Raw genomic sequence first — 20291 nt, 5'->3', positions numbered from 1 at the left:
TTCCACCTGGAACATGACCTGTCTCCTCAATGCCATGTTTTCCCATCCTTCTAAATTCTGGCCAAAATTTCCTCTGCCACAAAGCTGTTCTAGATTAATCCCACCAAACTCATCTCTTGGTTCATTCCAGCATTCACTTAGTGTCTTTCTTTCCTTTTTTTTTTTTTTTTTTTTAATTTATTTTTTTGTCCCATCTGATCTGCAGGAACATTCACTTAGTTTCTACATGTATAATCCTTTTAAACTGAAATCACTGTGTTTTGTGTTTTTATTTTTGAGCATTGTCCTCTTCCTCTACCTCATTAGATTATAAACTCTACAGGTAGATAGAAAGTGTACCATGGATACAATGGGGCTTGCGTAGTGAGAGGCTCAATAGCCTAGTGATCAAGGGCAGAAACCCTGGAAGTCAGTCTTGTTTTTATCCCCACTCCTCTACTTACCATGTGACTTGGACAAATAATTTAACTTCCCTAAGCCTCAAGTCTCTTCCTTATTTGTAAAATGGAGATAATAATAGAGCGTACTTTATAGAGTTGTTTATGAAGATTACATGAGTTTACACAGATAAAGTGCTTAGATGAGAGCCTGGCGTAAAGTTAGTATCCACTGGTCTTTTGTAAAATCTTGGTTTTCTCATCTGTTCTTTCTTTTGACTGTGACAGCACCTTGCTAGGTAGGTTAAGGCAGCTGTTATTGTTCTCATCTGAGAGAGGAGGAAACAGATGTCAAGGGGTTGTATCATTTGCCTGTTAAATCAGTTGCAGCCTTGCTTTCTGCATATTCCATGCAGGCCTTCAGTTCTTTCTAGTCTCAGGAATTAGAATATAGCAGGTACTCAAGGAAGCAAAGTGCATAGAAACGTGTTTTCCTACAGACCAGTAGTTCCCTAAAACTGCCCTGTGGATCCTTGCCCATCTGTGACAAAGTATCTTATGTTAAAATGACAAAATGACAATATAGTGAGGTTTCCTGAAAGCTACCTTTATCAATTGTTAGGCCTGTCCCTGAACTGAGTCTGTATCCTTTCTTCATTTTTAGTGTAAAGATGTCCCATCTTTATGAAATGATGGTGATATTAAACTACAATGTATGTATTAACACTATATTGGATCCTGAGGGGTTTCTTTTTGAAATGGCTTATTCATTAATTTAACAAGTACTTGTTAAGTATCTACTATTTGTAAGACATGGTTCTAGGCATTGGAACAACAGTGAACAAAACTGACAAAAATTCTTGCCCTCATGGAGGGCATTCTAGGGTAGATGGATGGTAAACAAATAAGTAATTAACCTCTCTAAGGTTCAGTTTCTTCATCTGTAAATTGGTAACAAGAGTACTTCATGGGGCTGTTTGTAAGAATTAAATAAGTTAATGTGGCAAAGCGCTTAGGAGTTAATAGTGCTATTGAATACAACCGAGCGGGCATATTGACAGACTGAGTGTGTGGGGAGCGCGGCTGGAATGTGGAAGTAGAGTGAAACTGCAGGCCTCATGGCGAAGGGGCCATGTGCACAGATGGGAAGGCCACTGCAAGGACGTGGGCTTTCACTCTGAGTTAAATGGGGAGCTGTCCAAGGGTGTAGAACAGAGAAGTATGACAATGTGACTTATGTTTTAAAAGGTTTCACTGGCTCTGATATTAATAGTAAATTATAGGGAGTCAAGGGTGAAAGCAGGGAGACTAGTTATGGTGCTGTTATAGTAGTCTACGTGAAAGTTGTGGTCCCTTTGACTAGGGTGGTAGCAGTGGGAAGTGGTAGAGAACGGTGAAATTGTGGATACATTTTGGAGGTAGAGCCTACAGAATATCATAACAGACTGGATGTATGAGATAAAGACAGGAATCCAAGCTATTTGGCTTGAGCAAATAGCCAAAGATGGCATTGCCAATGATGGATAGGGGAAAACTGCAGATAGAACAGGTTTGGTGGCAGCAGGGCTAGGAAGTAGAGATGAGAGTTCAGTTTTGGACATGTCAGGTTTTATGGACAATATGCAATTTCACTCCAAAATGGACTTAGGCCTCACATGTCATATATAACTTTTCTAAATTAATTAAAAAATTACTTGTTGAATTCTTTGGTTGCTTGGGAGGTAGTACCCATTCTTAATCAGTCTACTCACACCAATAATATAGTATTATTACAAAGTTTTAGAATAGGGATAAAATGGTCATATTCCTTCTACCCTAAATAAATTGCAAATTAGAAAACAATCTGTACACACCACACAAAAAAGAGAAGGAAGCCTGCAAATTATAAGTTTACTCATAACTGTTGGGAACTAACCACAGAGCATATATTTTAAGGCAGTCATTTATTTTCTATACATGGTACCCTTCATTTCAAATATATTGTTATTAAAATATTTAATATCATAATAAATCTCCAGCTAGAGTAAATTCAGAAAATGGGAAAGTCACCTATGAATTTCCTGCTTTCAAAATTATCCTACTTAAAAGGTGCCAGAACTTTAGCAATGACTATCATTTTTGTCATCATGAGAATGAGAAAGAATAATTTTCTAACAGACCAAGAACACCTTCTTTTTGACTGGGGCTGTGAAGATAGCCCCCAGAAGATGTTTTTGCTGATCAAGTGATGTGAATTAATAGCATGATCTAATCTTAAGGGAATAATTCCCAGCAGATGTGGAAGAGAGAGACCAGACTCCCTTCTGCCTTTCATTAGGAACCAGTCTTTTCTTTCCAGGTAGGATTTCCCACTCTCTAACCCAAAATACAGTTTAAAAAAATTAAATGATGAATTTGTACATTATCACTTTAGGGATAATTCAAAGTATATAATCACATTTCTTTCCTTCCTTCTCCCCTTGTCCTGCCTGTTTTTTCTTCTGTAAGATTTGGTTTCTTCTTGAATTGGACACATGACTGACTGGGGCAAAAAAGACATGCAGGGGGAAATATGTGAGGCAAGTGGTTTTGGAAAACTCTATCAACAGAGAATCTAAAGATACAGACTGGTCAAAAAAACATAGAGAGCAGGTATTGCTAGAACTTAGGACTTGACCAAATTAAGTAATCACATCAAATAGAAATGTGCATGAAGATTGTGATCCTGGCAAAGGCTTCAAACTTTTGAGTGAGGTTTTTAGTGCTAATGCAAGAATTACTGTATCAGCTTTTAGCTAGAAATGAAACAGAATGGGAAAAATAACCCGTTGTATATTGGAGCTGCCTTTGGTGGCTTGAAATCAGCCATGGTGAGAGGACTGACACCAGGGAAATCAGCAAATGCTGCAAATTAAGACTTTTCCTTCTTTCCTTTTTGTTAGGGAGCTGGTTTCCAAGCATATCACTGAAAACCTTTCCACAGGGATTGACGAAACTCTTGGCACCTGTGACAAAGATAGTCATCTATGGCTTTGGTGGTGGTGGTGGGTGATTTTTGGGAAGTAAATGAGTATTCTTTCTACAAACATAGGACTTCTAAACCAATGCTAGTAAGATTTGGTGTTTTATTATTTCTCCCAATTTGAATTTCATCAAGCCTTGATTAGAAAGGATTTCTCTACAATATGGTTCTGGTTTCACTTCTCTTCATTCAAAGCCAAAAGAAGAAGGGAGATAAAATATACTTCCTGCTTTCTAGTAAGCAGAAAGGGCACCACCTGATAAACTGTTTACAGTCACTGGAACAGAGTCAAAGCCGTAGAGCAAGCAGAAGCAGACCTGCTCTTTTTTTGTGAATGACGGTGTTAAAGAATGTAACCCCTCTTAACTTCTCTACACCCCTTACAGACAAATTGCTTATACTGATACAACCCTCAATGGTAACTCACTTCACACCTCCATTTTCTGTCTTGTTATCACCAAGATTAAACACCATGTTTTGGCAATATTCTGCATTCATCTAACCTTTTCCATACAGGCCACACTTTACAACAGAACAGGTTTATGTACCTCACACGTCAGATCTTATCAAGAAACTTGGTAGTGACAGTTTGATAAGGACACCATAGCTTATTGAGCTTGTTCTAAAAACAACAGCAGCAAACCACTCATCTCCTCACACTTTTTAATGTCCTTGTTCTGTGGTATCCCCATTTTTAGATGCAGCAGATGCATTACTGACTGTGTGGCCTCTGAGGCTAGGGAGAGCTGAGGGCATGAGACAACAAGTATTTCAATATTACATCATTAAAAAATTCTAGAGAGATCTGCATTTACTTCAATTACCTATTTTCTGTCCAGGTAGGATTTCCCAACCCCTAACCCAAAATACAGTTAAAAAAATTTACATGATGAATTTGTACGTTATCACTTACAGGGAAAGGAGAGGTCTAGGGAGTTTTAGCTTTCGCCTTGCCAACAGCTTCAACCAAAGTGAAAAAATGGATTGTTATAAAATGAGAAAAAAATCGCCAGGAGTTGCTTTTTTTCGTTTTCCAGAATGTCCAGCATTGTCATAGGCAATGAACAAGAATGCTAACAGACTTCCCTGTCTCAGGATAACCTCCCTAGGGTAGGACACAGAAAAGGAAAATAAACTCAATTACAAAATTAGAATAAAATCTAAAGGCTAATTTTCTAACATGTTTTCATTTTTTTTTTTTTTTTTGCAATTCATGTGGCCCAACCACATTCCTGGGACATTTCCAAAGGCTTTACATGAGCATATTTAATACAATATTTAACAGATAATTTAACTATGTTCTTAAGCTTTTACCAAAATTATTATTGCTATTATTCAGTTAAATTCATAGTGAATTTTATTATCATGTTGAAATTCTTCTAGTAGGAAGAATTCTAATCTCTGCGGAATTGCAGATCTTTCTGCTCCTTGTGGTTAAAGCAGGATGAGGAACATTCAACCAAACTAACTGATCTGTGGGTTTTTTTGTTTTTTGCTTTTGTTTTTTGGGACTGGGTCTCTGTCTTCTGCCAGGGCTAGAGTACAGTGGCATCATCATAGCTCACTGCAACCTTAAACCCCTGGGTTCAAGTGATCCTTCTGCCCCAGCCTCCCGAGTAGGTGGGACTACAGGTACACTCCATGACGCCCGACTATTTTTTTTTACTTTTTGTAGAGATGTGGTCTCACTATGTTGCTCAGGCTGGTCTTGAACTCCTGGGCTCAAGTGATCCTCCCTCCTCAGCCTCCCAAAGTGCGAGGATTACAGGTATGAGCCACTGCACCTGGCCCAAACTGATGTTTTAATTTTGTCATTCAGTCATCTTTTAAATCTACAAATCTATTCTCTGGCTTGTGCCATGAAGGTCTGTGGTTCCCTCTGTTCCTGGGATAATAGTGAATTGGTAAGGTGGGCACATTCCAGGAGAAATGGTAAAGAAAACTTTAGGGTTCTTCAATACAAAGAGATTCAGTGGTAATACATATCAGAATAACTAACAGAGACTTTGTGAGTTAGGAAAACAAAATTCTGTTTTGTGAATATCTGAAATAAAACCCATATTATAACTCTTGTGATAAGGAGTAGATAGGGCACACTTCCAAACACTGGCTTATTTTTTGGTGGCTTTCAGTCTGATCATCCTGCATTTGAGTGGGTTAACATTTTCCCAGGGCACCTCTATTACATCTCTCTTTTCCTCCTTGAAGCTTTCTTCTTCCTGAAGCAAAATAGAAAGGGTTCTTGTTAGTACTGGGAATTCTTCTGTCTTCTTACCTCAGATTCTAGATATAATCATAAAGAAAAAAATATGAAATATTTCAGGCATACCAAAATGTATAGAGAATGAGAATTGAGTACTCACCATCTAGCTTAAAAGAATTGAGCAGGACGGGCGCGGTGGCTCATGCCTGTAATCCTAGCACTCTGGGAGGCCGAGGTGGGTGGATCGTTTGAGCTCAGGAGTTCGAGACCAGCCTGACCAAGAGTGAGACTCCATCTCTACTAAAAATAGAAAGAAATTATCTGGACAACTAAAAATATATATAGAAAAAATTAGCTGGGCATGGTGGTGTATGCCTGCTATAGTCCCAGCTACTCAGGAGGCTGAGGCAGAAGGATTACTTGAGCCCAGGAGTTTGAGGTTGCTGTGAGCTGGGCTGATGCCACGGCACTCTAGCCCAGGCAACAGAGCCAGACTCTGTCTCAAAAAAAAAAAAAAAAAAAAAAGAATAGAGGATTACGAATACAAGTGTAGCCCTCTGTGTATTCCTTCCTCCTCCTCAGAAGTAACCCCCATTTTCACATGTTTTTATACTTTTGCTACATATGTGTACATCTACAAACAATATATAATAATGTATTGTATGTATGTCTTATATTTTTATATGGGTGGTTTCCTTTTTCACATTTTTTAAACATATGCTAATACATATGGCTCTGGTTTATTGATTTTCACCTCTATAAAGTATTCCATAGGATGCATATGCAACAACTTATCCATTCTTTGGTTGATGCTTCAATGTCTGTCTTAGTACTCCTCTTCTTGAGCAACGTGGGAGATTTCTTTAGGGTATAGACCTAGGATCAGAATTTTTGGATCATTGGATATACACATCTTTAACTTTGCTAGATATCCAAACAAGTTGAACCATCAGCAGAGTAAGGCCCATCAATCTGCTTAACAAGCCCTCAGGACTCAAAGTCTCAGATTTGGTGATCTGGAAGAGTGGTGGTAATGGTGGGTAGTACGGCAAGAATTTCCATTTCTCACATGTGCTCAGGTGCTGCTGCTGCTGTAGTGTAGCATCTGGAATTACATTTTGAGAACCAGTGCTCTAGAGAAAGCCTATTAGATTACTTTTCTTTTAGATTACATTTTGAAAGAGAGAGCTGATGAGACACTATCTGAAAAGATGTGACTGGTAAGGTATTATTAGGTGACTGACATTCACCTGTGGTACAGTTTTAGTATTCAGATTCTAGAATAAATTGACTAAATGTAGATAATATATAGTAAATAACCAGTATGAACGATTGTCATCAAAGGTTAAATTCTTTTTTTTTTTTTCTTTTTTTGAGACAGAGTCTCACTCTGTTGCCCAGGCTAGAGTGAGTGCCGTGGCGTCAGCCTAGCTCACAGCAACCTCAAACTCCTGAGCTCAAGGGATCCTCCTGTCTCAGCCTCCCAAGTAGCTGGGACTACAGGCATGCACCACCATGCCCGGCTAATTTTTTCTATATATATTTTTAGCTGTCCATATAATTTCTTTCTATTTTTAGTAGAGATGGGGGTCTCACTCTTGGTCAGGCTGGTCTCGAACTCCTGAGCTCAAACGATCCGCCCACCTCGGCCTCTCAGAGTGCTAGGATTACAGGCGTGAGCCACCGCGCCCGGCCAAAGGCTAAATTCTTAATGAGTTTTTACTGCCCGAATGAGACATCTGCATGTGCTTTTGTTGTCACTGTGCTGAGAAGGGGAGAGGAGTGGGCAGCTGGCCAAGCATCAGGCTGGGGCGGGCACTGTGCTCAGCTGACGTCAGAGTACTGGAGTGTCTTGACCACTTCCACAAAAACCCAGGTGCTGGCCGACATGGTGGCATGGACATTCACTGGGGTTTCCTCAAGATTTAAGGCGTGAGGCTATTAAGTCATACTGGCTTGCCTATTTTTAGATATTTACATGCAAAGTAAAACCATCAATATTTATATACTTTTTATTTTTTACTTACATTTTATACTTTTTAATTATATTCCAAAGTTAGTGCCAGGAAGGTTTCCCTCAAATGTTCTTTCTGCAGGAACTTCTTATAAAAAAAAGTCTTGAAAAGGAAGCCTATGCATATTTAGGGTACACGGACACAAATAGGCTTACACAGTCTGCAAATTGTTAACACGTAGTAAACTGGAAGGAAAGTGATTTTATTTCAGATTTAGCAATATAAAAAGTCAATTAGGAAAAAAAAGCATGTACCAGTAACCAAAGCATTTGCTTACATCATTCTATAATTTGCAAAACAAGATAATTCTTTTTCAAAACCAGACAACAGGTTCAAAAATACTTCTTTTCACACCCCTAAGTGGTGCCGTCTGTGGGAACAATGGCTGTTACAAGGCCATATATTGCAGGCACCTTTCCAGGAAGTTCTAGTTATCCTTACTCTCATTTTATCTTCTTTCTTTTTTCTCTCTCATCAGCTTTTTGCTTTCTTCCCTTCTTCTTTTATTCACTGGATTCCGAGGATCATAGATTTCAAATGTGTCTGAGTCTTGCATGCTTGCGTCTTTCACTTTTCTACTTTTATCCTCAAATTGAAGTACATGCGACATCCTAAAGAGAGAGAGAGGTTCAGTGATTCTGGCATGGGACCTGAAAGTAGAAATTCTATACTTCACTATCACTGGCATGATGAACCATAAGGGCACAGAACACCAAGATGGGTTTGTTGTTTACTGGTGCTTATACCACATGGAAACCAACTGCTCAGAAAACTCTTAAATTTGAAAAACATGTCTGGAGTTTGTTCTGCTGGTTTGTATTTCTAGTAGCGCGTCTGTTTGCTTTAGTCTTCATTTGAGGTTCCTTCCATGATGGGAGGTTGAAAGAGTTCAACCTAAAAGTGTTCCTCAAACTAAACTCAGAGAACACTCTGTCTACTTTCTTTAAACAGCGTATTCATTTACCCAGAGTGAGCCAGGTTGCAGAGCAAAGCTCCATACCATAAACCAGTCCTATCTGATTTTTTTGTTTTCAGTAGTTAAATGGGTCAAGAATAGGGAATATATTATGAAAATTTAAAAGTGATGTTCAAGTGGTCTTATGATTCTCTTTTCTGGGGAGTTGCTGGGTTAAAAAAATATTCTTTTTCTTACAAAAGGAAACTAAACTTTTGGCATAACTCTATGGACTAATGTCTTCTTCTTACAGTCCACTGCAACAAATCTAACCATCCTGCTCTCCTACTTCATCCAAAGCTTACTGGTCTTAAGATATCAACATGTGCTTGAATCTCAAGTGATCAGAAGCTGGCTGTCCTTAGCAGCAGGGAAATACGTAAATAATTAGCTGTGCCCCCATTATACAGTGTAAGGAATAAACACAGAAGTCAAAGGACCAGACTACAGGGCAGTTGATGAATTTGGAAAGAGAAAAGTTCGGTTTTAATACAAAGAAAACAAAACTATTAAGTTTGTTTCTACAAGATATTTAAACAAAATTTTAATTAGGCATACCCTACACACACTTCTTCATCATAGCAGATAGGGCTAAATTGCTTATGGGACTAATACTCCCCTATACACCTGTTGTAACTCTCAGATGAAACCCAAATATGACGTTAATTTCTTTTGCCTTACATAAGCAGAGATTTGGGCAGTAGGCACTAGCAAAGATCCCCTACTGTTTCTTCCCTGAAGTAGCACAAATGATGAGTGATGTTTACTTGTGTGGCAAACTCCAGTGGATATGCCCAGATTTTGAAGAATCCTAAAAAGATGTTGGGAGGGAAATTAAATGTCACAATATTAGTGATACCATCAGTGCTAAGGGTTCAGTAGCTGCTGCTCACCACTGCTGACAAGTTGAGGCTCACGTACCATTTCCACCTCCTTCCATCCGCTTGAGAAAGCTTATTGGAATGCAGTGTGTATGAGTGATATTATCACATGCATGACCTAGGATCTAATTTACAAAATGAGGTAAATCACATTCACATTTCTATACCTTATTAACAATACATTATTTGTATCAAATTTCATAACTGATCTCAATAAATTTATATGCCACATCACACGTGAGAGCTGCTGACTTCTTATACTTTTGTTGCTTTAGTAAACACCCTTATTTAGAAAATGCATCATGCAATCACTGCAAAGTCTGATTTTCTTGTGCTTTCAATTTCCTCAGAAGCTAATTTAAGTATTAGCTTCTGAGAGTCAAATAATCTCTAACTCCCAGAAAAAGGCTGATTGTTTTAGCCATGGTAATACATGGTAATAAGTAAACCACTAGAACCAGTTGGAAAAACAATTAAACTGGATTTAATCAATTAATGATGACTTGCCTAGGTCTAAATGATCAGCGACAAGTCACTTCAGTAAATACACCTCTGACAGCCAACTAACCAGTGCCAGCTTCGTACTTTCGAAAGCCAATCAGCAACAGCCTATTTGGAATAATGGCGCTTCGGAGCTGATGTCAACTCCTAAACATTCCTGAACCCAAAACTCTACGTAAAGATTTGCAACCTGCTTTGCTTGGAGACACTGTGCCTAAAAGCACAGCTCCTTTTTACTTAAGTGAGTAATAAATGAAGCCTTGTTTCAGATACCGAGAGGTGTTTTTTTTCCTCAAAACTTATTACAGTCTACGCTGAAACACAGTACACAAAGTGTACTCCTTAGAAATTTCAAATGTATTCCCACTGATTAGAAACAAGTTTAGAAGAGCAGCAAGACGGTTCTGTTAAAGGCTCTTGATCACTGCGGTGGCCAACCCCCCGGTAGCGGTCCGCAGGCGCAGTCACCCCCTGAGTTCCTCTTACCCCCCAGCCCCTCCCACCCGCTCCCCACCACTTCATCCGTGGAAAAATTATCTTTCGTGAAACTTAGGAACCGGGCTGCAGAGCAGGAGGTGGGTGGTGGGCGAGCCTAGCTAAGCTTCATCTGTGTTTACAGCTGATCCCCACGGCTTGCATCGCCGCCCGAGCTCCGCCCGCCCCTGCCCCTCACCACCCTGTGGAAAAATTGTCTTCCACGAAACTGGTCCCTGGTGCTAAAAAAGTTGGGGACCACTCCTTTATCACACATCAGGGGAGCCCAGACCCTTACATTGCATTATAGTAAGTGCTTAGCAAATTTTCCAAGTGTTTACAGGCTGGGGGTGTTGATGCCTAAGCCAACACCAGGAAGAAGTTGAAATCATATGCCCTTTAAAACAATTTTATTCAATACTCTAGATTGATACTAAAAGATCCCACTATCTTAGTTAACTTATTAATAACTTTCTGTATACAAATTCTTCTATTCAAAAATTATCCCATTTTTTTTATCCAAAAATACAGACAGGTTTTTGTACTATCCATAACTAGTAGGGATTGTCCATGTTTCAAAAATGCCTTTATCAGAATTTGTCAACTAAAAACAGAAAAAGGCACCCATGTATGCCATGAGAGAATCTTGCAACTATGGGATTTAGTTGGCTCTGGTATAAGAAATGAAACCTAGACACATGAACAACAGCACAAAGTCCACAAGAAGAAACAGATTTTCTTACAAATTTGAAAAAAACAGAAAGCCGTAAATTAAAGGAGCTGTCTTTTTCAACTGTTTCATACACCACTGCATTAAACAAGTCCAACATTTTGATTAATAACAAACCTAAATCCAGAGGAAAGAAGGGGCTATCAGCTTACAAACTACTTCAGCTTTAATATCATAATACTTAGCATGGCTGGTTACTTGGCAATAATATTTAATCTTTAATAGAAATAAAAGCATAATCAAAATGCTTCACCCATTTATCTTTCAACATGCTTTGGCCACTTCATTTTGAAAAGCAAAACAAAACTGTTATTATGATTTTCAGCATAATAAACTCCTGACCTATGGGCCTCCATAAATCACCGACTGAATGGATTGAAAGTGAGCCTGCATTTTACAGTCTTCTGTGAGGATACACATGCAGGCTTAGAATACAGACTTAATTCCAGTCCTGAGGGTCTGCTGGTTTACAATCTTATATGTCCCAACAACTCAATACTATCCACTTTGTGGCTGGTCATGGAATTGGCCCAACAAGAGCAGTGAATTATTTTGGAATTAATTACACACTGATCATTTACATATGAAAAATTTAGAGTGTGTTCACTTGAAGGCAAAGGAAAACATTTAGTTATGATTTAAAAAAAATTTCACATAGGCTCAGATTCTCAAATAAGAACATTGACTTAAGTGTGTTAGACAAATATGGAGGTTTACTATTTTCATAGAATTTGTGTTTGACGAGAAAGGGTTTTTTTTTTGGTATGGGATTGTATAAAATTATAAACAACTGATTCTTCAAAAAGGACATGGATCTTAACCTCACTAACTTGACATCCAGTTTTTAAAGTTCTCACACAATTGTGAGCTAGATTAAGATACAATAGAACTTTGTATCAATGGAAAATAGCAAGAGAGGAATTGATTCTCAGACATATAGTAAGTCATGCAATATAGAATTCTAATAATAACAATTTATTTCTGATTTCAATGCATTTAAAGTATTTATGCTTATATAAATAGCTATCTTTTCAGTGGGAATTCTATAAACCATTCCTTCCTATATCCAAGTCACCCTAATTTAGGAACTTACTACCCAAACCTTAGATTGTTGCAGGTGTCCTATTAGTTCTAATAGTACATCTGTACTATTTCTGTCTTCCTGAATTCTTCCAAAAGTTTAAAAATAATCTTTCTTGCACATTTCTTTTATATCATTCCTTTGATCAGGGGATTGGCTATCATAAGGGTGGGGAACCTGTGGCCTTCTAGGTCCTTAAGTGTGGCCTTTTGATTGAATCCAAATTTTACAGAACAAATTCTTTTATTTTTATTAATACATTTTGTCATTTACATTTTTATTTTATTTTTAAAATGAACATATTTAAAATACCAAAGAATAAAATAAGTTTCAATGAAATAATCCTCCTAGATTGACTGGCACAATTAGAACACTAGTAAGTCATAAGGGCTAAACTGACGGCTGTTATGCTCATGATTTAGTTCTAATTTCCTCCACCTGACTGATGCTACTACTGCATGAGGCTGGCTGATGACAGTTTATGGGGGTTGGGTATGCCAGTCTGTTATCAGCTTTTGACAAGAATGTACTGTGTTTCTGTTTCAAGTGGAATTTGCGAATAGTTGCACAGCTCAACAGTATTTTCTAATTCTGTCTGCTTAACAGCCTATCATGCCAAAGAAGACCAAGAGAAAGCTGAAGGAAGAAAACAGACATTTTAATGAGATTGGGAATTGCAATATTATCTTGTTTCTACTAAAGATAAGATGATTTGCTTGCTCTGTGATACTGCAATATTAACATTAAAGAAATTCAATGCTCATTAGCATTATAACATTCATAAGGACCACAAATATTTTAAATTAGAGGGAGAGGCACAAAAGGTTGTACTGCAGAAATTAAAAGGTGAAAAGCAAAAGCAAAGACAATTCTTTCAAGCAGCAATAAGACCTGGAAATAATGCCATTGAAGCAACTTATAAAGTAGCTTATATCCCCGGGGAAAAAAAGGGAAGCCATTCAGATGTAGAATTTGTGAAATTTGATGTAGATATTGTGAAAGAATGCATTGTTGAAGTTGCAGGATGCTTAGATCCCAAAAACATTTCAAAGTACAAACAATTTCTTCTTTCAAGGAGAACCATAACTGATCAGCAGTATGAATTAGCCTTCAACTAAACAGAACTTCATGCAATACTTCAAAAGGAAAATATATATTATTCAATCGCTTTGGATGAATCAATGATAGGAATGACTTGACACGGGTTTTATACTTCATTTGGGTCATAACAAAAGATTTTCTTTGGTATAAAGAGTTACTCGCTTTGGGCACTCTTGTGAACAGAACACGGGGAATAGATATCTTCAACAACTTTCAAGATAAATGTTGTGAAGTTGGACTGAATTTGGTAAATTTAGTGAGTGTATATACAGATGGTGCACCTTCCATGACAAAAAAACATGAAGGGTTTGCACAGATAAAAAAAGTATTAACAGATCCAGATGCTCTCATTTCTTTTCATTGTATCTTGCATCAGCAAAATCTCTGTGCTAGAGCTACTATTTTAAGTGGCACCTTGCAACAAGTTATAAGTATTGTTAACTATATTCCTGCAAATGCAACACAGCATTGTCAGTTTCATAACATGCTAAAGTTGAAAGATGAGGTATTCAGTGTGGATTTGCCCTATTATTCTAAAGTGCATTGGCTATCTCAAGGACAGGTGTTAGCTAAAATTTTACCTCTGCAAGAACAGATAGTTAGGCCGAGCGTGGTGGCTCACACCTGTAATCCTAGCACTCTGGGAGGCTGAGGCGGGTGGATTGTTTGAGCTCAGGAGTTCGAGACCAGCCTGAGCAAGAGCGAGACCCCCATCTCTACTAAAAAAAAAAAAAAGAAAGAAATTAGCTGGACATCTAAAAATACATATAGAAAAAATTATCCAGGCATGGTAGTGCATGCCTGTAGTCCCAGCTACTCGAGAGGCTGAGGCAGAAGGATTGCTTAAGCCCAGGAGTTTGAGCGAGGCTGATGTCAGGGCACTCTAGCCCGGGGTGAGACTCTGTCTCAAAAAAAAAAAAAAAAAGGAACAGATAGTTAAATTTTATGAAGAACAGAATCAGCAATGTGAATTATTGAAAGAAGATTTCTAAAGGAATGCAGCTTTTCTGTGTGATATCATGTCAAATCAAAATGACTTGAATATTTCTTTGCAAGGTAAAACTAAGTCTATAAATGATATATGGCAAAAAATCCAAGCGTGTCAGAAAAAAACTATCTTTTTTCAAAACACCTCTTCTTCAAAAGGAAATTTCAGATGAACATTTCCCCCAGTTAGCAAAGGTCATCGATTAGCAGGACCTTCAAATGATGCAAATCATTTGAAGAATATACAGCTGTTATAGACCTATTAATTGGAGAATACAATGAAAGTTTCACTGACTTTGAGAATTACGACATCACACTTAAATTAGCATTTCAGCCTCACCTAGCTGATATCACCAAGGCACCTAAAGAACTACAGGTGGAATTGATTGAGCTCTCAATATATGACATTTTAAAGTCATTGATGCTAAGAAAAGATCTACTTGAAATATGGAGAAATGCAGTAAGCACCCAAGCCTTTGGGAACATGCCTGAAAAATGGTTTCTTGCTTTTGAACCACATATTGCTGCGAATCTACATTCTCCAACCTAACCCCAATCAAGACATCCTTAAGATCACAAATGGCTGATACTCACTCTAGAGGAGCAAGTGAAACTAGGGACCTCGATGCTGCAACCAAATATTCAAGTACTTCCAACAAAAAGAAGATACAACAAAGTCATTAAAAGCTTAGTTAACTTTAAAATTAACAAATAGTTTTCATTTTTTGAAATTATTAAGAACATAGTTAAATTTTTACAAAATAATGTACATTTTTAAGTATTTCTAATTGAAGTTTCTTGAATGTGCCCTTATTTGACTACAGCTAAATTGATGTGGCCTTCCAACATGAAAAGATTCCCCACCCTGGGCCATCATATTAGACTGAAATAAATACCTCAGTCTGACTCTTAAAACCCTCTAACAACTGGTTGCTTCCCATCTCACCAACCTTATTTCATTTTTTCATCAACTCTCACCATTTTGTAATTGTCTGTTTACTTAATTGTGAACAGTCTGTTAGTTGTTCGAGACAGTTTGAACACACTCTTGTTCACGGTTGTATTTCCAGTGCTGAGCATGGTGATTTGTGTTGGGAATGAATCCTTCAGACCCTTTGTACTGGCCGGGGCTGCTGGCTGGTACTAGAAGATTTGCTAAGCTAATGCCTGACCTTTTGTGGGCAGGGAAGTCTTTCTTTTGATGATAAACTCCCTAAAACATCTAGCAGACTCGGCAGAAAGCCTCAGCTCAGTACAAGTCTACCTTTTCATGACCTCTTGTAGCCAGCACATATTGCTAGTTGTTTTTCCACTGCACTCACATCAATGATTGCTAGTTTTTATTCCTCAATAGACTGCAATGGGAGCATGCCTTATGTTCTTTTCCTTCTCCTATAGCATCTAATGTAGAACTGGAGAGGATTTTTTTTTTTTAAAGCAATGTTTCTCAAAGCGTAGTTCTAGAGCCCCAGCATCAAATGCAGGCTGCATGTTAGAATCACCTAGGTAGCTTTAAAAACTACTAGTGCCAGGCTTCCGCCTCCAGACATGTTGATGTAATTGTCCCAAGATGGGGTCCCAGCATCAGTAATTTAAATAAATTTCCTGGTTATTTTTAAACGCAGTCAAAGTAAAGACCACAGAACTAAAGTTTAAGAATCTGCACTTTCTGATTGATTTCATTAGCTATTGTTGCCCCTTCAGAGACGGAGCCTAATGATAAACTACTCACATACTTGAAGAAACTTAAGTGGTCCATGAGTCTATTATTTGAACTGAATAATCACGAGTGCAGTATCGATTTCTAATATATAGTTTTAAGGCAATGAACTTAATTATTTATTCAACAGACATCTAAGAGCTTTTTATGCATGAGGCCAGTGCTAGACACTGGTGACACAAAGCCAAATATGAGCCAGGCCCTGCTCTCCTGGAGTGAACAGTCTGTTAGGGAGCAGAACACACCAACCGACATCACAACGTGGCGAATACACATTCTGGAATTGCCTGTCAAGTGTGGGACAACAATAAGAGCACCCATTGACATGGCACTTCACAAACAGCTTTCTCTGTTTGGTCGCATTCTCACAATAACCAGATGGGAGAGACAGGAAGGAGATTACTATCATCCCTGTTTCATAGGCAATCCCTGAGACTGAAGGTTGAGAAACTTGTAGCTGGTAAGTTATTGACCACGTACGTTCTTGAATGTCTTCAGAAGTAAAAAACTCATCCTGTGAAGATGGATTTAACTTTGGGAATAAATCAAAAGTTAATTCAAGGATAGGACTGCTAAGGGAGATTAAAACATAAGACTGGGTAGTACTTATTTTGGAGTACAAAATTTAAAACATGGAACTATAGATGGACATGAATGATTACTTGCATGGCTCCCAGGCTGGCCTTTAAATCAATTCTAAAAGAGAAGTTCTAGAATATCTTGAGCAATGTGGGAGCATGTTTGGGAAAAGGCACCTCTCTTTTAGGTGAATGCTTACTTCAAAATAAAAAGTATTACTTTCTACTATATATTTTATCCCCTTATTATCTTTAATCAGCATTCCCTAGAATCTCAGTCCTAGTGTCTCTTTGTTCTTCCTAAGATGGGGATGCAAGGTAGGGACACCCCTTCAGCTAAGAGGCGTAGAGCCTGGGGCCCATGGCCTGTCCCTTCAAAGGTGGACGTCTGGCAATCTCCTCTTTAGGCGTCAGATTACTAAGGACTGCCTTGTAGTTGATGATGATATCCAGGTCTTTTATGCTGTATGTATTTTTCAAAAGTGCAAATCTAGCTATGAAAATTTTCCTGTTTCAAATCCTTTGAAGGCTCTCCATTGTCTACACAAGGCAACCCGAATTCCTTATATGGCCTCTATAACGTAGCTTTTGCTCCCCTCTCTAAGCTCCTATGTGACTTCCCCCATCACATCTTATGCTCCAGACATCACAATCATTTGCAGTTTCCTGAACAAATGCTGTACTCTCCTGCCTCCTTGCTGCCTCTCTATACGCCACACACTTCCTCTCCCTCCAATTAGCTGAGGTGTCATCCCCTCTGAGAAATGGTCCCTGATTCCTCTCCTGGCCTGTCCTATTCTTTTTTCCCCAGGGTTAAGGGCCTGTTCTGGTCTCCCAAAGAATCCTGAACATCTTTTTAGTCTAGTCTTCCTCACACTACAGTGTAACTGCTGTCTCCCTTACTAGGCCACAGGTACTCTTGAGTCTGGTAGCTCTGTTTAGTTTAGTTTTGTTTTTTCTTAAATAGAGAAGGGGTCTCACTATGTTGCCCAGGCTGGAGTGCAGAGGCTATTCACAGGTGCAGTCACAGTCAGCATCCCAATTAGCTGGGACTATAGGTGTGCACCACTGCGCCTGGCTCTGATTTATTGGCCTTTGTACCAGCACCAGGCAATGCTGCTACAAAGCAATGCTTGGCAGGAAGAATGCCCTCAATAAATGTTTGCTGAGTAAATAAAAGTTTCTGGGCAGCCAGTCACTTCTAAAACCTTTGGCTAGAATTCTGGTTTTGTTCACTTTGCTCCTTGATAGTAGTAATACATAATTCCAAATTATTTAGCAATTATGTCGGTAAACCCTTGGTTTTTTCAGGTAAACAACTTACCTTTCAAACTCCATAATACCAAAGAAAAGGCAAGTATGTACTTAAAAAGCTGAAACAAGGTTTTTCTACCACTACTGACTTTATGGTATGAAAATTCAACACTTTCTTAAATGGGCCAGTTAAATGGCTTGAAGACTGAATTTGGCTTGTGTATGATTAGTCTTTGAGATGGAGGAAAATGCATATATTTTTCTCCAGACAGCCTTCCCCATAGGGGTTGAAAGACCTTGCTATTCTTTGTGTAACTTTGCCATACACATAAGTAGTCTGTGTACTGTGTTAGGGTACTGTGTTGACAGATTCTCATTTTTTCTCTGTTCAGTTAGAATTCTTAGGAAACCTAACTAAATAGCTCCTGGATATTACTTAGGGTTGTTATTCTATGGGACTATGAATCACAAACCTAAATGACCTGGTTTAAGTTTTTTTTTTTTTTACAGGAGGAGGCTTGAAAGGAGATTTGTATTTGAAAAGCAAAAACAAGCTTTTTTATTTTTAAAGGAAAATTTCAGCAAGACAAAACAATTTTCAAGTTTTGCCCACATTTGATTCTTTCAAAGGACCACACCCTGCTCTGTATCATAGATGGGCTGCAGCATACTTCTGTCCACGTCACTTCTCTGGAATGTCCTTCCACCTCCTTCCCATTGGTTTATGTCCCTGGTCCTTTCAAAGCCTAGTTTAATTCCCATTTCCTCCTAAAAATCTTTCTGACTGCCCATGGCCTCAGGACCTCTCTTGCCTTTGAATTTCTATAGAAACCTTTGCGGACTGAAGTCAGAAGACCTGAGTTTGAGTTACACTTCAGTGATTAACTGTGACTGTGGGAAAGTCACATTGTTCCTCAAGGCCTCTGTTTCCTCATCTGTGAATAGAAGATGGTAATGTGCACCCTATTTACCTCATGCAGTCAGAGTGAGGATCAAACATCGTGTCTTCAAAGGGCTTTGCAAACGGCAAACTGTGGTCCAAACATTTATTATTATTTCAACTTATTTTGTACTTCGTGTGTATCTCAGTCAGCTCAGGCTACCATAACAAAATACCATAGACTGGGTGACTTAAACATCAGACAGATCAGGAAAATAATTCATGATCTGAAGGAAAAATTCAATAAAGAGATAGATATCATTAAAAAGCATCACACAGAAAGCCTGCAACTGAAAAATTCAATGAATGAAAAAAATACAATTGGGAGCTTCAACAATAGACTAGATCAAGCAGACGAAAGAACTTGAAAACAGGGCTTTTGAAATAACCTAGTTAGAACAAAAAAAAAAAAAAAAAAGAAAAAGAAAAAGAAAAAAGCCTATGTGACATATGGGACATAGAGTTCCAGAAGAAGAGATGGGCAAAGGCATAGAAAACCTATTCAACAAAGTAATGGCTGAAAACTTTCCATGTCTTGCAAGACATATGGACATCCAGATGCAGGAAGTTCAAAATTCTAGAAGAAAATGTAGGAAAAGCTCTTCTAGATATCCGCCTAGGCTGAGACCCCAAAGGCAATTACAACAACAACAACAACAAAAATAAATAAATGAGACTTGATTAAATTAAAACGGTTCTGCACAGCTACGGAAATAATCAACAAAGCAAATAGCCTACAGAATGGGAGAAAATATTTGCAAATTATACATCCAATAAAGGGCTAATATCCAGAATCTATAAAGAACTCAAACAGATCAGCCAGAAAAAAACCAAACAACTCCATTAAAAAGTGGGCAAAAGACATGAACAGAAGCTTTTCAAAAGAAGATAGACAAATGGCCAATAAACATATGAAAAAATGCTCAAAGTTACTAATCATCAGGGAAGTGCAAATTAAAACCACAATGAGATATTACCTTATCCCTGTTAAAATGGCTTTTATTAAAAAGTCCAAAAACAATAGATTCTGGAGTGGATGCAGAAAGAGAGGTATGCTTATACACTATTGGTGAGATTGTAATTTAGAACAACCTGTGTGGAAAACAGTATGGAGGTTTCTCAAAGATCTAAAGGTAGATCTAACATTTGATCCAGCAATCCCACTACTGGGTATCTACGCAAAGGAAAAGAAGTCATTTTATCAAACAGACCTGCACTCAAATGTTTATTGCAGCACAATTCAGAATCGCAAAGATGTGGAATCAACCCAAATGCTCACCAATTCATGTGTGGATTCACAAAATGTGGAGTATGTGTGTGCGTATATGTATATATACATACATATCCACACACACACACACACACACACGCGCGCACACCATGGAATACTACTCAGCCATAAAAAAAATGAATTAATGTCTTTTGCAGCAATTTGGGTGGACCTGGAGACCATTATCCTAAGTGAAGTATCTCAAGAATAGAAAAACAAACAC

The 20291-nt window shown here is 38.2% G+C and overlaps 1 protein-coding gene across 2 annotated transcripts in view; it reads right to left on the bottom strand.

Annotated features, from left to right (window-relative positions):
* Positions 1–7578: 7578 nt before the first annotated feature.
* Positions 7579–20291, bottom strand: part of CWC27 (CWC27 spliceosome associated cyclophilin) — a 194075-nt gene continuing 181362 nt past the window's right edge. For both annotated transcript variants that reach the window (XM_069492058.1, XM_069492057.1), the window contains one exon: positions 7579–8207. In XM_069492058.1, coding sequence (XP_069348159.1) covers positions 8184–8207 — 24 coding nt within the window. In that variant the 3' untranslated portion in view covers positions 7579–8183. The remainder of the gene's footprint in view (positions 8208–20291) is intronic.

This window comes from Eulemur rufifrons, chromosome 17, assembly GCF_041146395.1.
Source record: "Eulemur rufifrons isolate Redbay chromosome 17, OSU_ERuf_1, whole genome shotgun sequence".
Classification (NCBI taxonomy): Eukaryota; Metazoa; Chordata; class Mammalia; order Primates; family Lemuridae; genus Eulemur; species Eulemur rufifrons.
This window is presented reverse-complemented; position numbering and strand designations above follow the sequence as displayed.